The 24961-nt window shown below is 48.7% G+C and overlaps 4 protein-coding genes and 1 pseudogene across 4 annotated transcripts; 2 read left to right on the plus strand and 3 right to left on the minus strand.

Moving 5' to 3' along the window:
- The first annotated feature begins 900 nt into the window (after positions 1 to 900).
- Positions 901 to 2589, plus strand: LOC101786377 (expansin-A5). The gene is made up of 3 exons (XM_004953816.4): positions 901 to 1267; positions 1379 to 1700; positions 1824 to 2589. The coding sequence occupies exons 1-3, from the start codon at positions 1030 to 1032 to the stop codon at positions 2131 to 2133; spliced, it is 870 nt and encodes a 289-aa protein (XP_004953873.1). The 5' UTR covers positions 901 to 1029; the 3' UTR covers positions 2134 to 2589.
- Positions 2590 to 6582: 3993 nt separating this feature from the next.
- On the minus strand, positions 6583 to 10848 carry LOC101785967 (probable mannan synthase 6). The gene is made up of 10 exons (XM_004953815.4): positions 10568 to 10848; positions 10093 to 10454; positions 9679 to 9777; positions 9139 to 9391; positions 8389 to 8499; positions 8137 to 8273; positions 7919 to 8032; positions 7593 to 7792; positions 7197 to 7385; positions 6583 to 7103 (listed from the first exon to the last, which is right to left on the minus strand). Exons 1-10 carry the CDS (start codon positions 10572 to 10574, stop codon positions 6941 to 6943), a joined length of 1635 nt encoding a protein of 544 aa, XP_004953872.2. The 5' UTR covers positions 10575 to 10848; the 3' UTR covers positions 6583 to 6940.
- Positions 10849 to 11531: 683 nt separating this feature from the next.
- On the minus strand, positions 11532 to 16268 carry LOC101785561 (soluble starch synthase 2-2, chloroplastic/amyloplastic). The gene is made up of 8 exons (XM_004953814.4): positions 15730 to 16268; positions 14953 to 15358; positions 14774 to 14838; positions 14440 to 14517; positions 14243 to 14353; positions 14095 to 14139; positions 13525 to 13698; positions 11532 to 12912 (listed from the first exon to the last, which is right to left on the minus strand). The coding sequence occupies exons 1-8, from the start codon at positions 16012 to 16014 to the stop codon at positions 11956 to 11958; spliced, it is 2121 nt and encodes a 706-aa protein (XP_004953871.1). The 5' UTR covers positions 16015 to 16268; the 3' UTR covers positions 11532 to 11955.
- A 1828-nt stretch (positions 16269 to 18096) lies between these two features.
- LOC101785156 lies at positions 18097 to 19076 on the minus strand (annotated as a pseudogene).
- Positions 19077 to 22441: 3365 nt separating this feature from the next.
- On the plus strand, positions 22442 to 24697 carry LOC101784760 (geranylgeranyl diphosphate reductase, chloroplastic). The gene is made up of 2 exons (XM_004953813.3): positions 22442 to 23000; positions 23457 to 24697. The coding sequence occupies exons 1-2, from the start codon at positions 22519 to 22521 to the stop codon at positions 24346 to 24348; spliced, it is 1374 nt and encodes a 457-aa protein (XP_004953870.1). The 5' UTR covers positions 22442 to 22518; the 3' UTR covers positions 24349 to 24697.
- Positions 24698 to 24961: the final 264 nt, after the last annotated feature.

Here is a 24961-nt window from a genome sequence, read left to right on the forward strand (position 1 = left end):
TTTGGACTTTGGAGGACTAAACGCATTGGTTAGAGCCGCCAACTGGTCAAATACTCAGATTATCATACCTGCGCTCCTGGAGGCTGCATCTGACAAAGTTCGTTAGAGGTTAGAACTAGGTCACATGCCTGTGTTCCCACTGAGCACGAACTTTTGCTGCCTAGTTATCGTACGGTACATGGGGTATTGGGGTCTACGCAACCACTGACCACCAGCGCTGAGTGTAGGAGCCGCACACCAGCGTACACGACTCTGTGTCTGAGAGCCAGCAATAGTCTCAAATCAAAGAGGTTTTTTCTATTTTTAGAGTCATAAAAATGTTTTCAACTCCAGCAAATCAGCAATAGCCCCTGTATACCTCGGGAACGAAGGGTGTGGATGGGAGAATTTGGAAGACTCAAAAATATGTTTGAGCTAAGCAGAGGACCCGCTCAAGTTACTCTGATTCACCGTTATCGACGCTAAACCGCGTATCACGCCGGCGGTGACCCAGGGCCGGACGGGTGGGCCACCGCCAGGCGTCGCGTCACCAGCCGCGCGGCGCGCCCCACGTTCAACTCGCAAAGCCGCCGCCCTCCACCGTCACCGCGAGTCCGCAACGGCCTCGCCTCCTCCGCCCGCTTTACTGCTGGGCGCCCACTTTTCCGCCGGGCTCTCGTCCGTCCGTTCGCCCCCGGCCACGCCTCCCGAGGGCGTCCGCCAGAAAACCCGTGTCCCTACGCGGCAGCCCCAGCGACTTTTGCAGGGCATGGCGTGCCCCACCAACACCCGCAGGCCCGCCGCGCGCCCCACACCCGCAACCACCGTCCCCGTCTCGCCCACGCCCTGCGCGCCCCCGCCACCACGCGCACCGCGCGCCGGTGTTTGAAACCCTGTGCCGCCGCCTCCCATCTATTTATCCCACCACAAGCCCCACCTCGCTTCACTCCACTCCACTCCACTCCAGCCGCCCCGTCCGTTCCCCTCGTGCTCGCCGCCGCCGCCGCCGCCGCCGCCCCATCCGTCTCCGGACCCCGAGCCCCCAGCGCAATGGCGCCTCCCCAAGCCGTCCTCGCGGTCCTCCTGGCCTCGCTGCTTCCGCTGGCGCTCTCGCGTGGGCTGGGGCTCGGGCACCGGCATGTGCCGCAGCACGGGCACGGGATGGGGCTAGGCCACCGTCACGCCCAGCCGCACCCGCAGCCGCACGGGCACGCGCCGCTCGCGGGTGGGGCGTGGTCCTCGGCCCACGCCACCTTCTACGGCGGCGGCGACGCGTCCGGCACCATGGGTACGTCCGCTTTGCTAATCCAAGATTTTCCGCATTTCCCAGTCCTAGATTGCACCCCTTGCTTTGCTCGTCTATGGTACTGAAATTCTCTATCCCGATTCGTCTTTGCAGGAGGGGCGTGCGGGTACGGGAACCTGTACAGCCAGGGGTACGGCACCAACACGGCGGCGCTGAGCACGGCGCTCTTCAACAACGGCCTCAGCTGCGGCGCCTGCTTCGAGGTGCGGTGCGACGCGGCGGGGGGCGGCGGACACTCGTGCCTGCCGGGCTCCGTCGTCGTCACGGCCACTAACTTTTGCCCGCCCAACAACGCGCTGCCCTCCGACGACGGCGGGTGGTGCAACCCGCCGCGCGCGCACTTCGACATGTCGCAGCCCGTGTTCCAGCGCATCGCGCTCTACAGGGCCGGCATTGTCCCCGTCTCCTACCGCAGGTCTGTAGTGAAACTACTTTCCTTTTCTTTTTGCAAGCGTTTCATGTTCCTTCTCGGAGCAAAACGAGAACTTACCGTTCAGATCTGACCATGTGTCTCCTTTTTGTTTGCTACGTGCTGCAGGGTCGCGTGCAACAAGAAGGGCGGCATCCGGTTCACCATCAACGGCCACTCCTACTTCAACCTGGTCCTGGTCACCAACGTGGGCGGCGCCGGCGACGTGCACTCCGTGGCCGTGAAGGGCGACCGCTCCGCCGGGTGGCAAGCCATGTCCCGCAACTGGGGACAGAACTGGCAGAGCAACACGCTCCTCGATGGCCAGGCCCTCTCCTTCCGCGTCACCACCAGCGACGGCCGCTCCGTGGTCTCCAACAACGCCGCACCCCGCGGCTGGTCCTTCGGCCAGACCTTCAGCGGGGCCCAGTTCAACTGAACACCTCTCCGTTTCCGCAGCAGCGTCAACAATGCAGTTGCACTAGTAGTACTAGTCGATGGTCTTAGTAGTTGTCCGTCCTCCCCAATTGGAGCTTGCTGAGAAGCGCCATGGTTTTATGAGTGGTGCATCTAGCATTGGTTCTTGGGAATTACCGGTAGTTTAGGCCTAGTAAGCATGGGTTTTTTTCGTGCTGGTGTGAGCCTAGAGTGAGTGGTTCCTTGGTTGTTTTGGCTAGGGAATTGGAAGTGGTGGTAAAGGCTGGCTTGGAGATTAATGGCGGCCGCCTTGTATCACCCGCCAATCAGCGTTTTGGGCCTCATGGTGATGGCCAACCTCTTTAGATGAGATGAGATGTTTTGTATTGTGGGGGTGAAAGTGTGCTGGTTGTAATGAACCTTATCAAGTTAATCCTTCCGAACGGCTTAATTTGTGCTTGTGCTCGATTGCAAGTTATGAACTCTGTTAAGTCTGCATCACTAGTGCCATTTCCAGTATTTTGTCACGGCTTGGTCCTGGTGGTTGGTAGTCCTACATTGTAATCCTGTGAGAATTCTAGCTCGGTCTCTTGCACCAACCGTTCAAAAATTGCGAAGGTCGCACTGTGTTGGACCTCGTTTCCCTGTCATTCGATAAGAACTGGGCCGGTTGGTGCTTAATCAATCAGGCTGCGTCAATACGAGCAAAGCGTCAATGAAGTGAGGGTCCGGGCCCGCACGTCAGCGACCAGCAACAATGTCAGGGGGCTCGTCCGTTTGAGGAAATCCCACGAGATTTGAGTCTTTTTTAAGTTAAACTATTTGTTTGGCCAAATCTATTGGAAAAAAATAATATATACATATGATACTCCATTGGTATAACCTACAGTGAAATAGATTTTTGTAACTTACTTATGGTATTAATACCCTCCATAGAACTTGATCAAATTTAAACTTTCCTTTCTTATTCATCTTAAAAAAATTAAATAGTTTTAGACATAATTAAAAGGTAATTATTAGTAATTTTTCATTATTTTTGGTACTTGCTTCTCACCAAATTAGTATTTTTCTTTAGGTATTTCGTTTATTTCCACCGTTCGATTTCATCCTGGACGGGTCTTATTTTTTTAAGTACTCTAAAATTTCTCAATTTAAAATAGTTGTCAAATTTATAATTAAAGAATTTTGTCAAATTTATAATTAGAGCAGGGCATCCTATGCTGACTGAGCAGAGCATCTTTTTTAGCAAGGAGTAAAGATGAGCTGAGGAAAGTGGGACGCTAGGGATTACATAACTCTAATACAGGGATCTTAAATTTGTGCGACATATTTCTCTCCTTTTTGTGCGGTGAGTTGTCCTGTGTCCTACGTGACAGTCCTACATCCCAGCAGTTTATTGGCCTCACAACAGAATTTGCTTTCAGAAAGTTAAATTTCTATTTTGTCCTAATTCTATTTTCCAAGCGTAGATTTTGTACCGAATCCGTGATAAAGTACGTGCTGTGCATGGCCAACACAGTTTGATTTTGCTGTACCCTGGGCTCCTAGCATAGAGATTCCCTGTGTACGAGCATAGAGATTCTTGCTACCCGTACACCAAACGCTCCCCTGAAGTTACCGTGCTCCGTGCATTACAGGCGAGGACCGAACTCGTGCCTGGTGCTGCTGACCCACCACCACCATGCGTATAGCTGCGCTGCTCGAGAAGTGAGGCGCCAAAAGTGGGGGGTCGTAGTCCTAAAATAAAGCCATGGTCAGCAATCAGGTTCTGTTGGGTTTTGGATTTCTAGAACAGTCATTCCCATCTCTGACCGCTAATTTTGAACGGAGACCATCCGGTCATGCAGGCCATCTTCTAACCATTGGATTCTTCTGATGGTGTCCGACAAGCATCCGAGTTTCGTTCCTGAGCCTCCCAAAACGGCTCACCGGTAAAGCTAAAGTCGATGAAGTCAAACGTAAGTTATTTTAACCTCCACTTACAAAACAAAACAGTACCTAGTTTTGTTCGAAGTAGGGTGGAAGCGAAGTTAAAATAAGGCCTTATTTAGTTGCCCTGAATTTGGGTGTTCAAAATTACTGTTGTAGCACTGTAGCACACTGTAGCATTTCGTTTGTATTTGTGAATTATTGTCCAAATATTGACTAATTAGGCTCAAAAGATTCGTCTCGCAAAGTACAACAAAACTGTGCAATTAGTTTTTGATTTCGTCTACATTTAGTACTCCATGCATGTACCGCAAGTTTGATGTGACGGGGAATCTTATTTTTGCCTAGTGTTAAAATTGGACGTTACGGTAAACGGGGAGTACGGGGAGTGTGCTAGCTCCTTGCTACGACGAGAATATCATGGAGATGATTGGGAGCCATGCACTGCTACACTGGATTTCCAGTAGTATTTTTGGTCCAAATTTGACCGCTGTTTCTGCTCGGCGAGCACGAATTCGTTTGCTCTTTGATTGATTCTCTGCAAGAACTCGGCAAGAGAGTTAACAAATGAAAAACAGCAGCAGGAGCTCAGCCTGATTGGACGTAGCATCGCAGAGCATCAACAAACAACTACCATGCCCTGCGCCGCGAAGAGGGTTTGCGATTGCCATCACCTTGTGCCATGTGCGGCAGAAGCGCAGGCAATTTCACTCGGATAACCGACAGCATCCCCTCGCATGGGAAAAAGCTATCGCCGTGTCCTCCGGCATGCGAGCGAAGGGGAGCAAGGGGTCGGCCATGGCCATCGATGCGCATGCGCTTCCCCTGCTAGGGCAGACATGGCGCAAAAGGCTACACACCTCACGGACGTGGAGACGGTGGGTGCAAGCAACGTGCGAGTGTCAGTGGCCACAGTGCAGCAATGGCCGCAGAGCGGCAGAGATACGCATGGCGGGGGCGCACATGAAACTTCGTACTTTGCTTTGAATCTTTGTGATATCTTCTTTGCAGTTGCAGGCTCGTAGCGTCCTGTGGTCATGGAATGGACGGCTGGGAGGGTTCCCTCTTTTTTTCTTCTTCACTTTTTACTTGCTTTGCTTTACCTTTATGCGTTTTTCTAGATGGTTCTTGGCGGGTAAAAGCTTTGTGTGTTCTGGTTCGAGCGGCAACGCTTTCAAGTAGCAGAAGTTCAGGTTCCAAATTCGAACAGAATGTAATAAACATAAAAGAGACACATCTTTGAGACTTTGACTTGAGAATGAACTGCAACGGCATTTTTGAAACGGTGTCTCATTATCTTTTCACCCTATAAAAGAACATATCGCTCGTGTATTAAACTAGTACAAACAGTACCCTGATAAAGCATGCAGTCATGCGATCGACTGGGGTCCCTGGACATGGGAGCAACATGTTTTTAAAAAAATTCATGGTGGCTTTGGATTTTTAAAACTACTCGGCAGCTAGTGCAGGTGCAGCAAGCAGGGGCCAGGGGGTACTTCCAGATGCTTGGGCAAGAGGGTACTATTGGCAAAAAAAGATTTCGATTTAACAACGAAGGGAACTTAACGCAAAGTGTTTTTGCAGTAGCACATGTATTCCAGGGTAGGAGATGAGGAAATGGGACAGAGCCGAAGGGAACTCCGGACGGAAGCGTACGTTGCCCTCGCGTATTTCAGGGGAGTAGACGCCGTGGCACGGAGCCCAGTGGGAAGTGGAGGACTCCGGAGACTCGTGTCGTCTGTGTCGTCCGTCTGCCGCGGCCTCGAGCGGCGCGGCGCGGCGACCGGCGAGGCCACGCCCCGTCCCGCACCATCCGACCTGACGGAGGCGTGTTGTCGCTACCTTGCCCGCTTGGTTCGTTTCGTTCAACGCCATGCATCACTGGACGCGCGACTTTCTTTTCTCCGCCGAACAGCGTGCCGTGCCGTGTGGTTCCTCGGGCTCGCCGACGACCGAAGCTGCACACTCTACTGCCCGGCGTTTTCATCATGCCAGGCGACGGACCAAAGGCCCCCAACTCAAACATCGCCGAATGAGCACTTTTTGGGCTTGGGCCATATTTGTGCAGCCGCAGCTTGGTAGGTGAGGAGTAGCTTGGGCCTGGCGGGCCTTTCCCAGGCAAAGTCTTGTGGTCGGCAGCCCAGACAATCCAATTCAAATCATGTATGTTCACCTGTTCAGAGATCAGACTCAGAATCAATTCAATGCGTTTACAGCAATTCATGTAGCGACCTCATAGAGTATGAATTCAGGGCGCAAAATACATGTCGCTGTCTGCGTGTGGCCGCAGATATTGGAATTATTTCCTTTTTTTCAACCAAACCAAGAGGTACTCCTAAGTTTTTGGTGAAAATAGGCAAATTGACAGTGTAAGTTTAATATTAGTAGATTCAGATATAAATGTAGTTTCGTAGCATTTTAGATGTTCTATTTTCAGAAAAAATACTAGTCGAAATTCAATTTTTTGAAATCTATCGATTTACCAAATGGGTTATACTTGTGAAATGTTGCATCATGTCCAATAATCAGGACCCAAACAAAATCTGGAATGTTTAAAATCTTCACTGCATTTCGAAGTGCCACCAAGATGTGATCATGTGAACACAACTCTTCTCTAAATACATCGGTTGTGTTTCAGATACATCGAGAGGTTTTTAGATGCATTTTGCTGCACCAATGGGATTAATAGATGGTACATTAGTCTCTTAATCACTACTATAACTTATCTCGACCCCTCATGTGCTTATCCTATCTTGAAGTACTACTATAGTATGTGAGATCTCTACTTCATTGCACAACACAGGAGCTGCCAAGCTGTCCTTGGAGATCAACCCCCAAGACCTCAATTTTGAACAGAGCCATAACATGCAACCAATTTCTTCGATTCCGTCCTGAATTGGTCAGTCTTCGGAGAGACTGAGACCAATGAACTGAAAACCGATTGCAAAATACATGATGGATTGAGGAAGAACGAAGAGGTATAAATAGTCATCTCTGTATATGTAGTCAAAGCAAGCAGACACCAGAAGGAACAGTCCGATAAATATCTCAAGACAATGGAACCTGACAAGAAGCAGGATAGCAAATTAGCCCCAAGGTCCAAGGCTATGATACAACGAAGCGTACCTAATGAATATATTCTTCTCTAAGAATTACCTGTCTTTGAAACGACCGTTCCCTGTAACACTGGCAATGGACTTTAGCTTCTGCAAATTCCCCAGCTTCTGTGTGACAATCCATTCATTGGCCCTGTCAGCTTCGAAAAATCCTATCAAAATGGCTTTAAATCGATGCAATGCCATTGCATTCTCAAATAGGACCCACAGTAAAATCAGATGGATAGATCTGCAACACAATAGGAATTCAGCTTGTGCAATATTCACACATAGCAATATAGCATCATGTACTGCCTCCATTCAAGTACGCTTGATGTTTCATACAGGGAAAGATAAAAAGGTTGTTTTCAACTTGTGTTTTCATGGCTGAAACGTCAAGCAAATTTGACTGGAGGTAGTACTAGCTATGAAACTCAGTGAAGAAAACTGATCTAACCTCGGAGTCCCAACTGAATTAAGGAGAATGATAGCTGTGGGGATATAGATCAACTCCCACACAGGGATCTGCGCTTCAGGGAATAGAATGATCAGCGGAATCAGAATGCTGAAAAAGAATAAGGTGAAGAATGTGCCGACGATCCTCCGGGCAATGAAGAAGTCATAGATCATGTACAACTTCTTCCAAACCGACACTTTCTAAACGAGGAAAGAAAAACTGATATTATAAACATGTTGATAAGAAAGAACACTGAACAAAAATGGGGCACCAGAATATTCATATGACAAAAATTTTATGTTACTGTATGCTGCCGTGTGACTAACCTTGGCAGAAAGAATTTCCCAAAACATTTTCTTGAACAGCAGCGCAGGGCCGCATGACCAGCGATGCTGCTGGGACCGGTATGCCTTCAGAGTGCTGGGCAGCTCACTCTTAACCTGAAAGCAAATTCCAACGCCAACCCTTGGATCACTTCGGCAAATCTATGTGTCTGACATAATAGTATCACGGATCGGTTTGTTAAAGGCTTAAAGCTTTGAACCTTTATGCTGCCATCGTAAACGAATTCCCAACCCAAGAGGCCTGCTCGAAGTGCCAAGTCCATGTCCTCAGCAGTAGTTCGTTCCTCCCAACCACCGGACTCGACAATCGCTTGTGTTCTCCACACTCCAGCGGTTCCTGAGTGCATGAATAAATTGAGTTCTCATTTCGTTTATTGAGCACAACTGAAAATGACAGCATGCCATGAAGAATTGAGGCGGCACAGCGGAGAAGAGAGGGCAGCAGCGGGTACCGTTGTAGCCAAAGAAGTTGCAGAGTGAAGAGCCAGCTTCCTGCTCCACCTTGAAATGGTAGTCCATGGACATCTCTTGCATTCTTGTCAGCAAGCAGTCGTTGGCATTTACTACAGGGCAGCTTAAACAAAAAAATTGTCAGCATTTGGAATTACAATTAGATCGCAAAGCATGACTTTAGCTGAAACTGAACTGACTAATGAACACATATGAATCTTCAGAGTTCAGAAGCGGAGATATTGATCCTGTTCGGCTGTTCTCTCCAGGTCTGGATCACGCTCATCCGATGATCCGAAGCTCTGAACCATACGCTATTGCGCTGGTTCAGTCTTCAGTCCAGAGGCAGAACGAGGACAGAGGCAAGCATGGGCCCAAGAGGAGCAATATTAGTATTTGGTGGGCTGCTCTGTTTATACTTTACAGACACATCGGAGCAAGTTGTATACTTGTATGAAGGTTAATAGTTGGGCCTTAGTCTGAGAAAACTAATGGGCCTTATGTAACTAAGCTCATAAACAGCCCAACCTGGTAATGGGCTACAGATCGTACCCAAACTTGGGGGGTTGCCGGGGGCCTCTGTGTTAATGAGCCGTTCTAAATACTAGTGGGCCTGCTTGAAGCACAAGCAGACCCATACAATCAGCGCTATAAATATCAAGTCCTCAATAGCATAAAATAAAACAAATAAAAAAAATAAAAAAGTATAACAGTGGAGGCCTTTGTCGGCTACCAGCACGAGCGGGACTCACCGAACTTCCAGCGCGTCTGCACAAGCGCGACGCTGGGGTTGTGGACGAGAAACGGGACGGTCTTGACGAGGAAGTCCGGCGCCGGCTGGAAGTCGGCGTCGAACATGGCGACGAACTCGCAGCCCCGGACGTAGGCGTGGCGCATCCCCTCCTTGAGGTTCCCGGCCTTGTACCCGGCCCTGTCCTTGCGCGTCTCGTACTTGATGTTGATCCCCTCCGCCGCCCACCGCTCGCACTCGCTCTTCACAAGCTCCTGCCGCCGATCCAGATCACAAAGATGAAAGCTAGTTAGGATCTGTTCCTCAACTGCTCTCCATCGTCGTGCGAATCAAATGCAGTGAGCAAACGGCCGAACATGTTGCCATGGGTTAGAAATGGCAGGTTTACGTTTCAACAGAAGGTGGAAAGAATGGCAAGATTTCTGTGTGGGCTCCAGGACCATGCATTCCTGCCGGCACCCGGGTCTCGTGCTGCATGTTCCCCAGCCAAATGGCAGGGCATTCAAGCTGAGCAGCAGGTGAAAACGAAGGCCGATCTCACCTTGATGACGGCGTCCGTGGAGTCGTCCAGGACCTGCACTATTAATCGATCCACCGGCCATGTGAGCCTACATGCTGCCCCTATTGATAGCTGGTACACCTGCGTGTTCCAAAAAAATCCTGTCAGATATGTGGCACTGCTCTGTAATTTCAGGACAAACACCCCCTGTTCTGCATTCTAATCCACTTCTGCCGGTAATCTAGAATTATAACTAGTGCAGCAGAGTAGTAATCCAATGCAAAAGACTTCTAACAAGGGTCAGATGCTGGACTTAATACGCATGAGGTGATGAGGACCAGCAGTTCAGCAATTAGCTCGCTCTGAACAACTGTCAGAGTTCACCAAGAACACTTGATCCTGCCTGCGAAGTGCGAAGTAGCAGAGTCCGGAGACACAGAGGCGCCAGCGCCGTACCTCCTTCTCGTTGTACATGGGGATCTGGACGAGCACCATGGGATATGCCTCGGAGCCAGCATCCTCCTCGTCGGGGCGCGCGATGGGGTCGCACCTGTACATCCGCCACGGCCGCCGCCGCCGCAGCTTCATCACGGAGCTGACCGTCCCCAGGAACACCTTCTCCGCCAGCACGATCACCGACATGACCATGCACATCACCACCGTGGCCCTAAGCAGCGGCACGAGGAGCTCCGCCCTGACCTTCCCCCACGCCTGGACGCACCACTCGACGACGGCGGCGGCGATCACCGGGGAGATGGAGAGCTGATCATCGGAGGCGCGGAAGAAGACGTCGCCGGCGGCGCGCAGCGCGTGGCCACCTGCATGCATTATCGGGAACCGGTGCACGAGTGGCGGGAGCGGGATTAAAGACTAGCCCATTGAGCAGAGAAGGAATTACTCCTAGCGAGAACAGGGGTGAATTGAAGTGTACCTTCCATGGCTGCTAGCTGCGTCGAGTGGCGTTGCACTTCAGGCGCTGCTCGTCTGAGGAGGAAGGAAATGGTTGTGGTGGTGGTTGTGGCATGGGAGACCACTACAAGGGGGAGGAGAATGTGCAGACTGATCACAGCCTCGATTGTCTGATTGACTAAATAGGCCGCGTCTCAGATCTGTAGCAATTATAGAGGAATCTGGTCTCTCACGTTCGGCTCACCGCAGTTGTTAGCGCTCCAGTGTACAATAGCGAGCAACTTTACTTTACAGCAGATGGGACTGTTTTTATTGTGAGATCGATCGAGCAAGAACGCAGCATAAAGTGGACATCTCAGCTTGTCAGGATCTGTGTGATGGAGAACCTATGGAGTACTATATTTGATGGATCCCTAATTCCCTACTTTGTTCCATGCGCAAGGGAAAAGGAATGAGATGGTATAAAGTTTTCTCGTCACACGTTGCCATGTGAGCCCTGCAGGATAGAGTAAACAGTGTAGGGTTTTGGACGTTCTAGCTAGGCCAAAGGCTGCATCCAATGGACAGGACAGTGCGGTTGGTTGGCCGACTTGTGTCGACGGAGGCCCGGCCCCATGCATTTGCTACGGGACCTAGCTTGACAGGATCTACTTGCATACGGAGTACGTAGTAGTAGTTGCATTGCATGTGACAGCCTGTGGGATGGCTACGGCTACGCGCAATTTAAGGGACATTCGCGTCAATGTGTTTGGTGCATCAAAGACGTCAAAGTTAATTGCAGCGATGCTTGGTCGTAGCAGCAGCCAGTGACTCAGCAGTGAGAGGTGAGTCTGGTCTGCATCGTACTCCTTTTATGCGCACCTTAAGCGTGCCAATTATTGGAGCACGTTCTTTGATTTTGTCGTGGCAAATCTATGCCGTCAACGGCACCGACGCCGGGGTTGTGGCCTGATTCTTGTATGAAAATTACTGGATGTGAGAGGTACTTTGGAGTGCGATAGGAAGATTAGCCAGGAGAGGAATATACGCTACTCCTTCCGTTTACAAAGTACAAGATGTTTTAGTTTTGTAAGTTGAACTTCTCGGACTTGACTTCGGAACGGTAGGAGTAACAACAAAAAATGGCGATACAAGAGTAATTTTCGGCGGAATGCACGCGCCACACCTCCAAAACCTCGATAATTTTACATTACCCCCAACCAGACCAAAATGATTCAGACCGTCGCTGTCTCGCTGCCCCCCGCCCGGTGGCATCATCAGCACGCGCGCGCCCGCCCACACTCCCCCGGCCACGCCAACCACCATCGCCGGCGCAAATGCGCCGCACAGACCGCCTGGAAGAAGCACGCCCGCGCGCCCAGGGTCCCGCGACGAGGGGACGCGTCGGCGTCGCCCAATCAGCTTCGCAGCTCACCACTGGTACTTGGCCTTGACGAGCACGTCCTCATACAGCTCCGCGGCGTGGTCCCAGCTGAGGTCCTGCGCCATGCCGCGCGCCTGCAGGCCCCGCCAGCTCTCCTTGTAGTTCCGGTACGTGTTGAGGCAGTGCCCGAGCGCGTCGATCATCCGGTTGGCCTCCGCGCGGTCGAACGTCCACCCGAGCCCGGCGTCCGCGAACGGGTCGAACGGCGCCACCGTGTCCCGGAGCCCGCCCACGGCGTGCACCACGGGCACCGTCCCGTACGCCATCGCGTACAGCTGGTTCAGCCCGCACGGCTCGAACCGCGACGGCATCAGCAGGACGTCCGCGCCCGCCGTGATGCGGTGCGCCATGGGCACCGAGAACCCCACCCACGCGCGCACCTTGTCACCGTGCTCCGCCTCGCACCGCCGCAGCATCTCCTCCAGGTCCGGCCGACCCGTGCCCAGCATCACCAGCTGCACGTCCTGCCCCGCGATCCAGTGGATGGCGTCCGCGATGATGTCCACGCCCTTCTGGTGGTCCAGCCGCCCGATGAACCCGATCAGCGGCACGTCGTCGCGGACCTGGAGACCCAGCTGCCGCTGCAGGGCGGCCTTGCACTGCCGCTTGCCCGTGTCCAGCGTCTCGAACGTGTAGTTGGTGTAGTCGTCCGAGTGCAGGTGCACGTCCACCGCCGGGTTCCACTCGCTCATGTCGATGCCGTTCACGATGCCGTCCAGCTTCCAGTCGTTCTGGTTTATGATGTCGTGGAGCCCCCACCCGCCTTCAGACGTCCTCAGCTCCCACAGGTAGCCGCGGCTGACGGTGACCACCCGGTCTGCCATCTTCAGCCCGGCAGCGAAAACGTTGCTGTGATCGCCACCGACGGGATCGTACAGTTTGAAGTGGTCGATGTAGTGTTCAGGCAAGTCGAAATTGAAGAAGTCGTCTACAGGGCCACGGCCCTGCAAGGGGAACAGAATGAGCATAACCGCATCAGCAACTTTGGTGTTGGGTGCCAAGTAGCAAAAGCTAGCTGAAAGACATTAGCCTAAACAATTATTTATGTCTGAACTACTACATCAATCTCCATCATGTTTCATGAACTAAGCACTAATTCACGCATGCAAGTTACAAAGAACCATATTGATGCCTGAAAGTAACAAAGAACTGATGCCTGAAAGTAACTAATGTTTTGCAGATCCAGCAAAACTATTCCTATCGAGCAAAATCATGTTTATAAGTATGGGTAACATTCCCGTCCGAGAGGAAAAAGAAACTGAGCACTTTACTAATATGCGACCACATTCTGTTCTTTCACTGAACTTTGTAGTTTCATTTCATCTGAATATCAAATCACTAATCAGTTGGAGGAAACTACTATGAACATAACAGGCTTTTCAGATTACCAAGTTGTGAATAATTCATATCATTAGTAAAATCTGAAAAATCTGCATGAGAAAAACCTAGAGAGATAGATATGAACAACATAAGTAAAGGTGATTCAGAAGGAAGTACACTACTGGGTCAAGTATTCATAGAGAAAAGAGATGCAAACTAAGAGTAAGGTGTAGAACCTGATGAGCAATGTTGTGTATCACAAGAACAGAGCGAGCATACTGCATCAAACCATTGTCTCGGTAGTAGGCCTTCAGATAGACAGGCAAAAGTGCAGTATGCCAATCATTAGCAATGAAAACTAAATTGCCATCACCGTAGACGGTACCACCACATGGAGCATACCACGGAACCTGCAAATGTTCTGAATTATAATTTCAAAACGAACATAATGGCATATTGATTTACCTATAATAAACTGGAACAGATATGAGCTGCCATTGTTATGCAAAATTATTCAATGAGACGCACAGACAGCCTGTTGCAAGAAATTCAAAGGCAATTGACAGATTTCGGCAGAATAATATTATCCAGCTGGAAAGATAGAAAAAATGTATAATGGTTAACCAGCACAGAGTATATATTGTCAAGTTTGGGGGACCAGGACACAGTTGCACCATCAAATACGACCTAATGAATTATCTTCTTATTGATCAGCAATCAATTAGATACTAAAATGGTTCAAATTAGTTCTTATTATGAATTGCTTAGAAATCTATAGCAGCTAACAGTACTATAGGGGAAAGTACCTCAACAGCAGCCTTGCAGAACAAAATCATGCGCTTCAACACATCCTGCCATCAGATAACAAAATGTATAACAATAGTTAAGAAGAATGTGGTAGGCATTCAATTAATTTTGGACTGTTAATAGAAGCACTAGAAAATTGGGCTCTACCAATCTTTCTCCTCCATAAATATCATTATGCCTGTGCCTGAAGGGAGGGGCTTCTATAAATACAAAATCAACTCCATCAATGTAAGAATGAAAATAAGTCACTTCTGAATCCTGCAAATCACCGGATGGACAAAATCAGTTCTTTTATCTTATTCTTTCATTCAGCACACTGCAGACTCTATCCATTTTTCCCATACCTGTCCAGCTACCCTGTAACGTCTCCGTACACCTAAATCCCGGGCTTCTGCGTACTCTCCATACCTTGGTATCACGACCTGATATGGAAAACATATTTTCATTACTTTCCTTCTCACATATGCATTCTAATATTGCTCCTTTTTTTGTGGAACTGTACTGTATGAGGTTGTTTTTCTATGTTGCACAGAGAACAAGAGTTCAGAACTGTCCACAATTAGGTGCATAACAGCTCAAGCAGCATCTGTTATCTCATTTCATCACATCTCCTTAGCAAAGTAAGAATAAGAACTACTCTTTTGCAAGGGACGACAGGAAAGTTAAATGAGTGTGTACCATAACACGATGTCCTCTCCTCGCCAAAGCCTTGGGCAAAGCACCCACAACATCTCCGAGACCACCTATGAGACAGCAATCGTCAGAGCAAATTTTGAAACTACTAACTTAAACCAGTACTACATCGTAAATGCAAATGCTTAGTTTGGATTCAGTAGCACAGCTGTAATGCGATCAACCTGTTTTGCAGAAAGGAGCACATTCAGAAGCCACCACGACGACATTCATCACATTCGGACCAGCCAAAGGGCCAGGTTCCTTGTCCTCACTGCCATCGGCAGCACTCGTCGCTGCATCCGCAGCCACAGCGGCACCAGCCTTAGCTTCCACCGGTTCAGCGATGCCAACGCTTTCCTTAGCATCATCCAATGCGGTGGGCTTCGGTTCTTCAACCTTCGCGCTGGCATCTGTTTCTGTCTCGGTCCTCTCGGAGACAGGCGCTGTCGACTCGGCTATGGGTTCGGACGCTGGCGCGCCAGGTTTGCTCGCACTGCTGCTCCCAAGCGCCCCATTTTGCTTTGCAGCGCTGTGACGTTGCTTCGGCGCGGATGTCACAGGTTTGGGAGGTGGAGCAGAACCTGCAGCCTGAATGCACAATGGATTCGGTCAGAAATTCAGCATCAGTGAAGCGGAGCAAAATAACTAGTACAAAATTCAGCGATTCAGCAGCTTGAACATGTACTCTGAAGCGCGTCACATGTTGTGATACAGCAAGGAAAAATAAACGCATGGCTAAAACTACACGTGAAGCTGCATTCCGACAGAAACGGGGACTGGCTGAGCAATTTGAACTAAATAATCCTCCCTTCTGACAAGCAAACTGTGCACAAATCCCCAAGGACTTTATACTCCAAAATGAAAATGGCTTTGTTCCAAGTGTCAATTAAGCAGCACTATTTTATGCGAGTCGAAAGGAAATTGATATGTTCCAAGTGTCAACTGTATAGAGAATTAACCTTGGCCTTGCTGCCCTGCACGGTGACCCCCTTGGGCGTGGAGCTCTCTCCTGCCGCCGCGGCCTCCTCACCCTCGCCCCCAGCCGGCTCCGCGGCGGCGCGCACCACCGCCGCTCCATTCCGCAACAGGCCCCGCCGAGTCCAATGCAACCGCAGCTCCGCGCCGCCGTAGCTGTACCTGTACGATCGCAGGGCAGCGCCCACCCTGCTCCGCCTCCGCCGCGGCGAGGAGGAGGCGACGAGGAGGAGGAAAGCCGAGGACGAGGAAGCGATTGCCCCCGACATCGGATCCCAAAGCACGGCGGTTGCTGCTGCTACTGCTGCGAATTATCCAGCCACTACCAGAAGGACTCGAGAGTCGCTAGAGCGAGGAGGCGAGGCGAGGATGGCGAGCGGCGCGGCGCACGAGGGAATTAAGCGCTGAAAGATCTGCGCGAGGTTGTGAGGCCGGCGATGAGGTTGAGCCGGGGCCGGTGGGCCTTGCAGGGGTCAGGGGGTCCGAGGTGGGGACTTTGAGTTGGAGGCCAGGAGGGAGCCGATCGAGTGGCTTGGGTGGAGCGAGAGCGAGAGCGCGTACGGGGAGGACGAAGACGACAAAGGCGAGGGAGGGAACGGCCTCGGTCACTCCCCTGTTTTTGCATTTTGAGTGGGAGATATTTTTTCCGCTAATGTTTATCGGTTTTATTTTGACTCGCAGCGTGGCTGACCTGTGGGCCAGGGTTGGCTATCGTGTGCACCACGTGGAGTAATGGGTGTATGCTATTGGTCAGTACAGAAACGGGTCCCAGCGATGTCGTGAAGCGTACTACGTGGGAGGTCGAGAGATTCAGCTCGGCCGTTTCTGACTGACATGTGGGCACGTGAACATGGCGCGGGTCCGTCGTAGTAACGTAATGCTATCGAGAGTTAGCCTGATTGATTTGATGCTAAAATTTTTAAAAAATATTAAGCAAAAAACTTGCAAAAGTTTTAGTGGGATAAATGGGAGGTATGGGTTAAATTTGGTGGTCAAAACTTTAACATGCCAACATTTTAGCATCAAACCAATCAGATCCTTAGGGGCGTTTGGTTCCAGCTGCTTATTCGTACCACTTGTCGCATCGAATATTTGGATACTAATTAGAAGTATTAAACACAGACTATTTACAAAATTCATTACACAGATGAAGGCTAAACGGCAAGACAAATCTATTAAGCCTAATTAGTCCATGATTTGACAATGTGCTGTTACAGTAAACATTTGCTAATAATGGATTAATTAGGCTTAATAGATTCGTCTCGCCATTTAGCCTCCATCTGTGCAATTAGTTTTATAATTAATTCATATTTAGTCCTTCTAATTAGCCTCCGAATATTCAATGTGACACAGACTAAACTTTAGCTTGAGGAACCAAACGCCCCCTTAGTTTCGCCCAACATTCCGTGAAAACTTTCATACGTCATAAAAAACTACTCCCTCCGTTCTAAATTACTATTCATTTTAGCTTTTCTATATACATAACTTATTCATTTTAGCTTTTCTATATATATAACTTTTACTATGTAGTAATTGAAGCTAAAGTAAGTCGGAGCTCTACCAACCCTAAGTAATGAAATTAACGATGCTTGTACATGGGGAAGGAGAGGCACATGACTCGCTGGGAACGAGAGGAGCTACCACACCAAGTACACAGTGAGTGCTTGCACAAATATCCTCGCTTTTATCTCTACTGTGTGTTGCAACGTGAGTGATTGTAAAGAGTTTTCTCCAAAGTAAGCGTTTTTCCTTTAGCAGAATTTGGATGGAGACAAACGAGAGGAGCATGAGAGAAAGAAGGTGGTGGCAGGCTGGTAGCATGAATTTAAGGCTTTTGGCTCATGGAGGGAAGAATGAGTCAAAGGCTAGAAATAAGATATGAGCCTATCCACCGTTGCAAGCATTATAAAAGTAGTATAGTTAACAAGGGGCCAATATATTCACAATGTTAAAATGACACATAATAATCCCTAGACCACTAAAATAGCACGGAGTCTTAGGATGAATCTCTTTTAAGTTTGCTTATTAGTTTGTAATGCAAATGTGCGATGATCACGATGACATAAAACACTTGAAAGTGGCCTAATAGTCTTATATAGAAGTTCAAATGGATAGGATATAAAAGAGGATCATAGACGGTTATATTTAATAATAACATAAAAGAGGACTATTAATGGTCATATTTAAATAGTGATGGTTACATAACCGTCTTACATAAGCAAACGGATTGGAAAAAAAGTATAAAGAAGGATCATACATGATCATATCCAAATAGCAATGGCTAGATAACAAGAAATAACCCTATAGAAGAGTTAGATTGTTCTGACTTTATTTATTCTCCTATCAGCTAATCAAATGTAGCTCAGAAGGTAAGGCACATTGACAACTTTGATAGGCTTAATGACATAGTCCTTCGCACCTCCATCAAGGCACCTTCATTCACAATAAGAATATAGACACAATTCAATACACAAGGAAAAATTGTTGAACTAATACACGATTTTATGATTTTTCTATTTACTTACTTTTTTATCCTTTCGAGGATATCCTCAGTGCATGCAATCACCACAGGGAGGTGATTAAACCTAGGTGATTTCTATATGATAAAATGTTTTTTTAAATATTAATCATTTTATTAGTACACGGGAGTAAACACATTCAACACAACACTTGATGAACTTAGAACTTTTTTCATAAAGGACCCTATCTTTAGCTCAACCAGAAGATCATAACCAGTTATTTCAGGCATACAGTAATCTGTCAGGATCTACTGCACATCATGTTCCTATATTCAAATGCATAAAAACTAATATTTAGTAAAATAACCAGATTAGCTTAATAAAGTAAGTGCATTCTTGTGAATAGCAATTACATACCATGTACAAAAATTTCAAAGCTTGCTTAGGACCTTCCATCGCAGTCACTATAGAATATGTAAGAACAATATATCAAGAAATATATTAAATATGGAACGACTTAGGCGGAGGTAAAAACTTTGAAGATATGAAAATTGATTTGACTTTATATATTTTACAAATGGTAATAAGAACTATTTATTGTAACTCATTGCGCATCTAATTGAAAAAATGCTAACCATAACTACAACAGGAACATAACAACATATATAGCATGGAAAGTCACTAGTACATACCACAATTCTCTATTTGCAATATGTATGAAATTTAAAATTAAAAACCTAGAAAGCAATATATCATAAAACAGGTGATTATTGTAAATTCAAACCTCGGATGTTACAACTCCTTAGAAGTCTTGATGCAACAAGACGGTCAACACAAGAGTCATCAACCAAGAGAATGTGAGGAGTGGCCATGATACTCCTTTCCTTAACCTTTCAACCTTGATACAGGATGGTCCGTGTCAAGTTGTAGTTGTAGGAGTGAAGCCACAATGGACCTCTTTATATAGTAATGTCTAGTTGTACTATTGCATCCTCAAGATAGATAGTTGCCGCCATACTATCTTGAAGATAGAAAGTTAGTAACTTGATATATTATGATATCTTTAGGCTAAGAACCAACAACTAAAGGCTATACTAATAATATCGCTAGCATAGAATAATGTGCCTATGGAAACAATATTCTAAAGATATAGAAATAATAAATAGTATCAGGATTAATGGATGGGGTAAGTGTGGTTGGTCCGCTAAGGCACCCTGTTTTGTGCACCCGCAACATGTATGTGAGGCTTTGGGTCACCAGTTCTCTGCACCGGGTTCACGAAGAGGGAGAGGTGAGGTGCTGGTGTGCTGCAGTGGTGCTGGTTGTGGGAGGCTGATAGATGGGGTCTGAGTGGAAACTAAACCAAGTGCTCGACTGGTAGGGCCGGGGGTCATGGTGCTGTGCTTTGGACTCACAGTGTCATGGATAGGTGGACCAGCTCGGGTGGTGCTATCAATCCACTGGATTGAGAGTAGGGAGGAGATTAGATGCAATGACGACGCTAGGGGATAGAGTAAAGCAGGCGGTCAGGGCTTGCCTGCCATTTTCAGTCATTGGTGGTGATGAGATCAAGCAGATGGGAGAGAGGACGGTGCGACTATAGCTGAGCATTTTTTGCCAAGCCCGGTCGGCCCGTGAGCCTAGCCTAAGCCTATTGGGATTTGGACCGCCCATTCTTGCTATGGGACTGGGTGCGGTCAGCGAAAACTAACTTAGAAAAAAATTCAGGTGGCCCATGCCCGCTGAGAATATTAATTTGATTTATTTTTCAACTAAAAATAACGGGATGTCCAAGCTCGGTTCGGGCCTGGCCCAAAAAATTGACCTGACAACGCCCATGGGACGGTCGTGGTCATGGATTTTTAGCCCTAAATGAACTGGGCTTTTTTTCCAACCTGACCCGGCCCGAAAAATGCTTAGGTCTAGGTGCAGCGGAATTGCCTAGGATGTTTTTATCGATGGTGAAAGCTCGCGGGATGGGGTGAAAATGAAGCCTTGATGTTAAGGATTTTTGGTCAGGTTTTTGTCAAGGAAAAGGTGCAGAAGGGTGTTGAAGACCTTTACAAGGTCCATGTGGAGGTAGCGGCTCACCCACGACGGATCGCTGTTGTTCAATCAGTTGCAAGGTCAAAATGAAACGGGGGTGGCTTGGTTGGGTGAGGGTTCAGGGGATTCGATGCTCGGGGAGGAGGACGTCCGGGTACTCAAGGTATCATGCTTGGGCGCGGCTGAGCCAGAGTTTTGCCAGTGGCAGTTGCTTATAGTAATCCTAAGGGCTAAGTCGATGTGGGTTCGGAGGTGTAACACCCCGATTTTTAGGGAATTTTAAATTTTACTAAATTTTGACACTTTTTTCATTTAAAAAACTATTTATTTTCTTTATTAGCTAGCTAGGTAAGTTAAAAAAAATTCTAAAACAAAATCTTGCATTTAAAACCTCATTTTTGTTGCATGGTTTGCACGTGACCCTAACATCCTAGAACCTTTATCCAATTCAAACTTGAATTAGGTGCAAGTTTGAAATGAATCAAACATTTCAACGAAATAGCATACCCCTTTAAACCTCCCATCGGCACAAAAACAAAAGGCCCATAGGCTCCTTTACATCCTTCTCCCCTTCCTCTCTCATTTTCGGATCAGCCCACCTCAACCACCAGGCCACCTCGTCTTACTTCCGCTTATAGCAAGCGTGTTCTTGATGTCGGCTATGGCAACCTTCTGATACTACAAGTATACAATATCGGATGTAGGTTTTTTCTCTCAGATTATCACAAGATTTATATCGAATATATAGAAACCAAGACTATAGGTTGTTTCCAGGGGAATATGACATGACTTCTTGACTATGGCGCCAGAAAAAGCCTTCGTAAAAACGGAATAGAGACGTAGTGAAAAGAATGATTGCAAATGACGGAAAAACTGGCTGTCACCCTTGCGGCGCCTATCACGCGCCGAGCGGCGTTAGAAGGAAAAAAAGGGCCAGGGGATAGCTAGCTAGGTCTTACTGGTAAACTAAGATCGTAGCCTAATGTAATGCACAACTCTGGCACCGATATACTACTGTTCTTGTCCTCTTCCCAAGCTTCTTTAAATCCGTTCCCTCCTCTACATCACCCGAATTTCAACTTTCACAGCAACAAAACTTGTGACGGCCCCGGATCAAGTCTACCTTACTCCCAAGGCTCCACGACGCTTACTATGTTCTTATGCTTTGGTAAATTTCTAAAAAAAGGTCTGTTCCGATCACAAATCCTAGCTTATACTACTCGCACAATCGGATAGAAGCAACGTCCACTTCAGTAACGTAGTCATCACGATTAGGGTCTACCACACGATGTCTAGTTCTAGCAAACTAATTAGGGGCGATGTGGCCTGCACAGGTAGGTGACTCCACCGAAATTTAATTCACTTCCACGGAAAGTTGAATCCGGATCTGCTTGATACTACCGAAGTACTCTAACCACTAGGTTAAAGATATAGTGGTTAGAGATATTGTATTTATTTGATATTATATATATTAACTGTGTAAACTTAGTTAAGGTTAGATAAATTTAATTTAAAACTAAAATGATTAATAATATGGATCGGAGGAGCACTACATTTATATTCAGACATCATGTATCTTTGATTTTACTAAATGTCTAAGTTGTAATATACTCTCTCTGTTCAAAAATATGTAGGTCGTTTTGATTTTTTAGTTTATAGTGTTTGCTACGCATCTAGACATAGTGTATAGAGTGTATATCTAACTGAATAGCAATATCTATAATTTAGAAAAGTTAAAACAATCTAAAATTTGGAATGGATCTAACCATAGAAGTGTAGAAATACATGCGTCACAAAGAAGGTTGTGCATGCACGTGTTAACATATATCGATTCACGTGGATGAAGGATAACAGCAACAAAGACGTAACCTAGCTCTTCATTTTTTTTTCCCTGAAACCTCTCTCCGAACAACGTGACATGACCAGGTGCAAAGATCTGCAATGAATATGACGTGGCAACGCACCACCCACGTACTCTGCAGAAGGGTCCAAGAGTTCACCGCTCAGTGACTTGGCACACAGCTCAACCACTCGCCCGGATCGAACAACTGAAAAGCGAAAACAAACAAAACGTAATCCTTACCCTACCCCAACCGTCGGATCGCCGGATCCAACGGCTAGAACCTCCCGCAATCTCCCCTCATCCTATCCATCCACTCCCACTTCAGCCTTACTCCACTGTGCTCGCAGCTCACATTCGGGCACGTCGAGCTCAATCGAAAGATCCTCCTCCCCGAGGCGAGGCCGAGCCCAAGAATCCCCGCAACAATGACTTCCCTTTCCTCCGCCGTGGCATTGCCGTCGTCATGCCGGGCCCGTCCGGCGGGTGGCAGCCGGAGGGCGCGGCTGCTGGTGACGCGCGCCGCGGCGTCGAGCCCCAAGCTGCCGAACGGGCGGCGGCTGCGGGTGGCGGTGGTTGGGGGTGGCCCCGCGGGCGGCGCCGCGGCGGAGGCGCTGGCGAAGGGCGGCGTTGAGACGGTGCTCATCGAGCGGAAGATGGACAACTGCAAGCCCTGCGGCGGGGCCATCCCGCTGTGCATGGTGTCGGAGTTCGACCTGCCGCTGGACCTCGTGGACCGGAAGGTGAGGAAGATGAAGATGATCTCGCCGTCCAACGTCGCCGTCGACATCGGCCGCACGCTCGCGCCGCACGAGTACATCGGGATGGTCAGGCGCGAGGTGCTCGACGCCTACCTCCGCTCACGGGCCCAGTCCGCCGGCGCGGAGGTCGTCAATGGCCTCTTCCTAAGGTACGGTACATCGAAAACCAAACAGCAAGATTTGCCTATGTGAGCTGAACTGAGTCATATTCATGCACTGATACTGGCAGTATTTAAACTGCATCAAAACTGCCAGGATGTACGCTACTTGGTACCAACAAGTTTGGTTTTACTTTCTCAGGGAGCATAGATTTGGTCTTGATTTGTGCATGCATGTCATTTTAGGGAGTTAATTTGTGCATTTGTGTTGAGAGCTGATACCCTCAACTACTACTAGTAGTCTAGTACTATCACAAATTATAGGTAATTTGATTCAAATTGAATGAATCAAAAGTAAACATGGAAAATGGATCTGCATGCAGCAGATCAAATTTGAGCTAGAAATCTAACTCTGAAATCTCCGAATGTCTGTCCCTGTTTGAAAGTGGCACGCATATCCCAACGAGCAGGATCTGCGATTGATCAATGCCTGTTCTATCTGCTCAGGTACGAGGCGCCCAAGGAACCGAACGGCTCGTACGTGGTGCACTACAACCAGTACGACAGCAGCAACGGCAAGGTTGGCGGCGAGAAGAAGTCGTTGGAGGTGGACGCGATCGTGGGCGCGGACGGCGCCAATTCCCGCGTGGCCAAGGACATGGGCGCCGGCGACTACGAGTACGCCATCGCGTTCCAGGAACGCGTCAAGATCCCCGACGACAAGATGGTGTACTACGAGGAGCGCGCCGAGATGTACGTCGGCGACGACGTCTCCCCCGACTTCTACGGCTGGGTGTTCCCCAAGTGCGACCACGTCGCCGTCGGCACCGGCACCGTCACCCACAAGGCCGACATCAAGAAGTTCCAGGCCGCCACCCGCCTCCGCGCCAAGGACAAGATCGAGGGCGGCAAGATCATCCGCGTCGAGGCGCACCCCATCCCCGAGCACCCGAGGCCGAAGAGGGTGTCCGGGCGCGTGACGCTGGTGGGCGACGCGGCCGGGTACGTGACCAAGTGCTCCGGCGAGGGCATCTACTTCGCGGCGAAGAGCGGGCGGATGGCGGCGGAGGCGATCGTGGCCGGGTCGGCGAACGGGACGCGCATGGTGGAGGAGAGCGACCTGCGCAAGTACCTGGCGGAGTTCGACCGCCTCTACTGGCCGACCTACAAGGTGCTCGACATCCTGCAGAAGGTGTTCTACCGCTCCAACGCGGCGCGCGAGGCCTTCGTGGAGATGTGCGCCGACGACTACGTCCAGAAAATGACCTTCGACAGCTACCTCTACAAGCGCGTCGTGCCGGGCAACCCGCTCGACGACATCAAGCTCGCCGTCAACACCATCGGCAGCCTCGTCAGGGCCACCGCGCTGCGCAGGGAGATGGAGAAGGTCACCTTGTGAGCCGCCGGCTGCGACGTCGTCGAGCTGCCGTTCACTTCAGGTGTTCGAGTCGCAGCTCATCGATCGGTGTATTAGTAGAGGTTCGCGGCTGATCATGCAAGCGAGTTAATTTAGGCCAGCGTGCGTAGGCACGGAGAGTTAAAAGACAGAGGGGTGGTGCAGGTGGAGCAAGTCGATCAAAAGTGCTGTCTGTTTCTTACTTTTGATCGGTCCTGCCCTGTTCATGTAAAACATGGCATCTGGTGATGCTCAGAACTCGGAGGGGTTCGATTCGATTACTGAAAGCGGCAAACTTCGACGTGAATGAATGTATCATACATAAAGCTAAAAGTCCTGTGTGTTTCGTTCCTGTATGCCTGCATCCTTAGATTTTCAATTCTGACGAGCAAGCAAATGTATCGAAACTGTTGAGCTGTTGTTCTAGCAGAAACGAAGTTCATGACAGAGCAATTCTGAAATTCGGAGGAGGAGGATCGAGGATGGCAACAAAGAGACACAAATAGCAAAATGATTCTTGCGCTGCTCCTGATTAACCTACTACTAAATGACAAGCCTAACCTTAAAATTAACAAGCTACTGCTAGTTACAACTAGGGATGGTAAAGAAGCCCTCT

This window comes from Setaria italica, chromosome I, assembly GCF_000263155.2.
Source record: "Setaria italica strain Yugu1 chromosome I, Setaria_italica_v2.0, whole genome shotgun sequence".
NCBI lineage: Eukaryota > Viridiplantae > Streptophyta > Magnoliopsida > Poales > Poaceae > Setaria > Setaria italica.

What these genes read in the sequence shown, in the direction of transcription:
- LOC101786377 (XM_004953816.4), top strand. Translation starts at nt 1,030, where the DNA reads ATGGCGCCTCCCCAAGCCGTCCTCGCGGTCCTCCTGGCCTCGCTGCTT. An exon ending in CGACGCGTCCGGCACCATGG is followed by an intron (nt 1,268 to 1,378) that starts GTACGTCCGCTT and finishes TCGTCTTTGCAG; the next exon opens with GAGGGGCGTGCGGGTACGGG. An exon ending in GTCCCCGTCTCCTACCGCAG is followed by an intron (nt 1,701 to 1,823) that starts GTCTGTAGTGAA and finishes TACGTGCTGCAG; the next exon opens with GGTCGCGTGCAACAAGAAGG.
- LOC101785561 (XM_004953814.4), bottom strand. Translation starts at nt 16,014, where the DNA reads ATGTCGGGGGCAATCGCTTCCTCGTCCTCGGCTTTCCTCCTCCTCGTC. An exon ending in TGCTCCTTTCTGCAAAACAG is followed by an intron (nt 14,839 to 14,952) that starts GTTGATCGCATT and finishes GCTGTCTCATAG; the next exon opens with GTGGTCTCGGAGATGTTGTG. An exon ending in TTTATGGAGGAGAAAGATTG is followed by an intron (nt 14,140 to 14,242) that starts GTAGAGCCCAAT and finishes ATCTGATGGCAG; the next exon opens with GATGTGTTGAAGCGCATGAT.
- LOC101785967 (XM_004953815.4), bottom strand. An exon ending in CCATGTACAACGAGAAGGAG is followed by an intron (nt 9,778 to 10,092) that starts GTACGGCGCTGG and finishes TGGAACACGCAG; the next exon opens with GTGTACCAGCTATCAATAGG. An exon ending in CCACGGACGCCGTCATCAAG is followed by an intron (nt 9,392 to 9,678) that starts GTGAGATCGGCC and finishes GATCGGCGGCAG; the next exon opens with GAGCTTGTGAAGAGCGAGTG.
- LOC101784760 (XM_004953813.3), top strand. Translation starts at nt 22,519, where the DNA reads ATGACTTCCCTTTCCTCCGCCGTGGCATTGCCGTCGTCATGCCGGGCC. An exon ending in GTCAATGGCCTCTTCCTAAG is followed by an intron (nt 23,001 to 23,456) that starts GTACGGTACATC and finishes CTATCTGCTCAG; the next exon opens with GTACGAGGCGCCCAAGGAAC.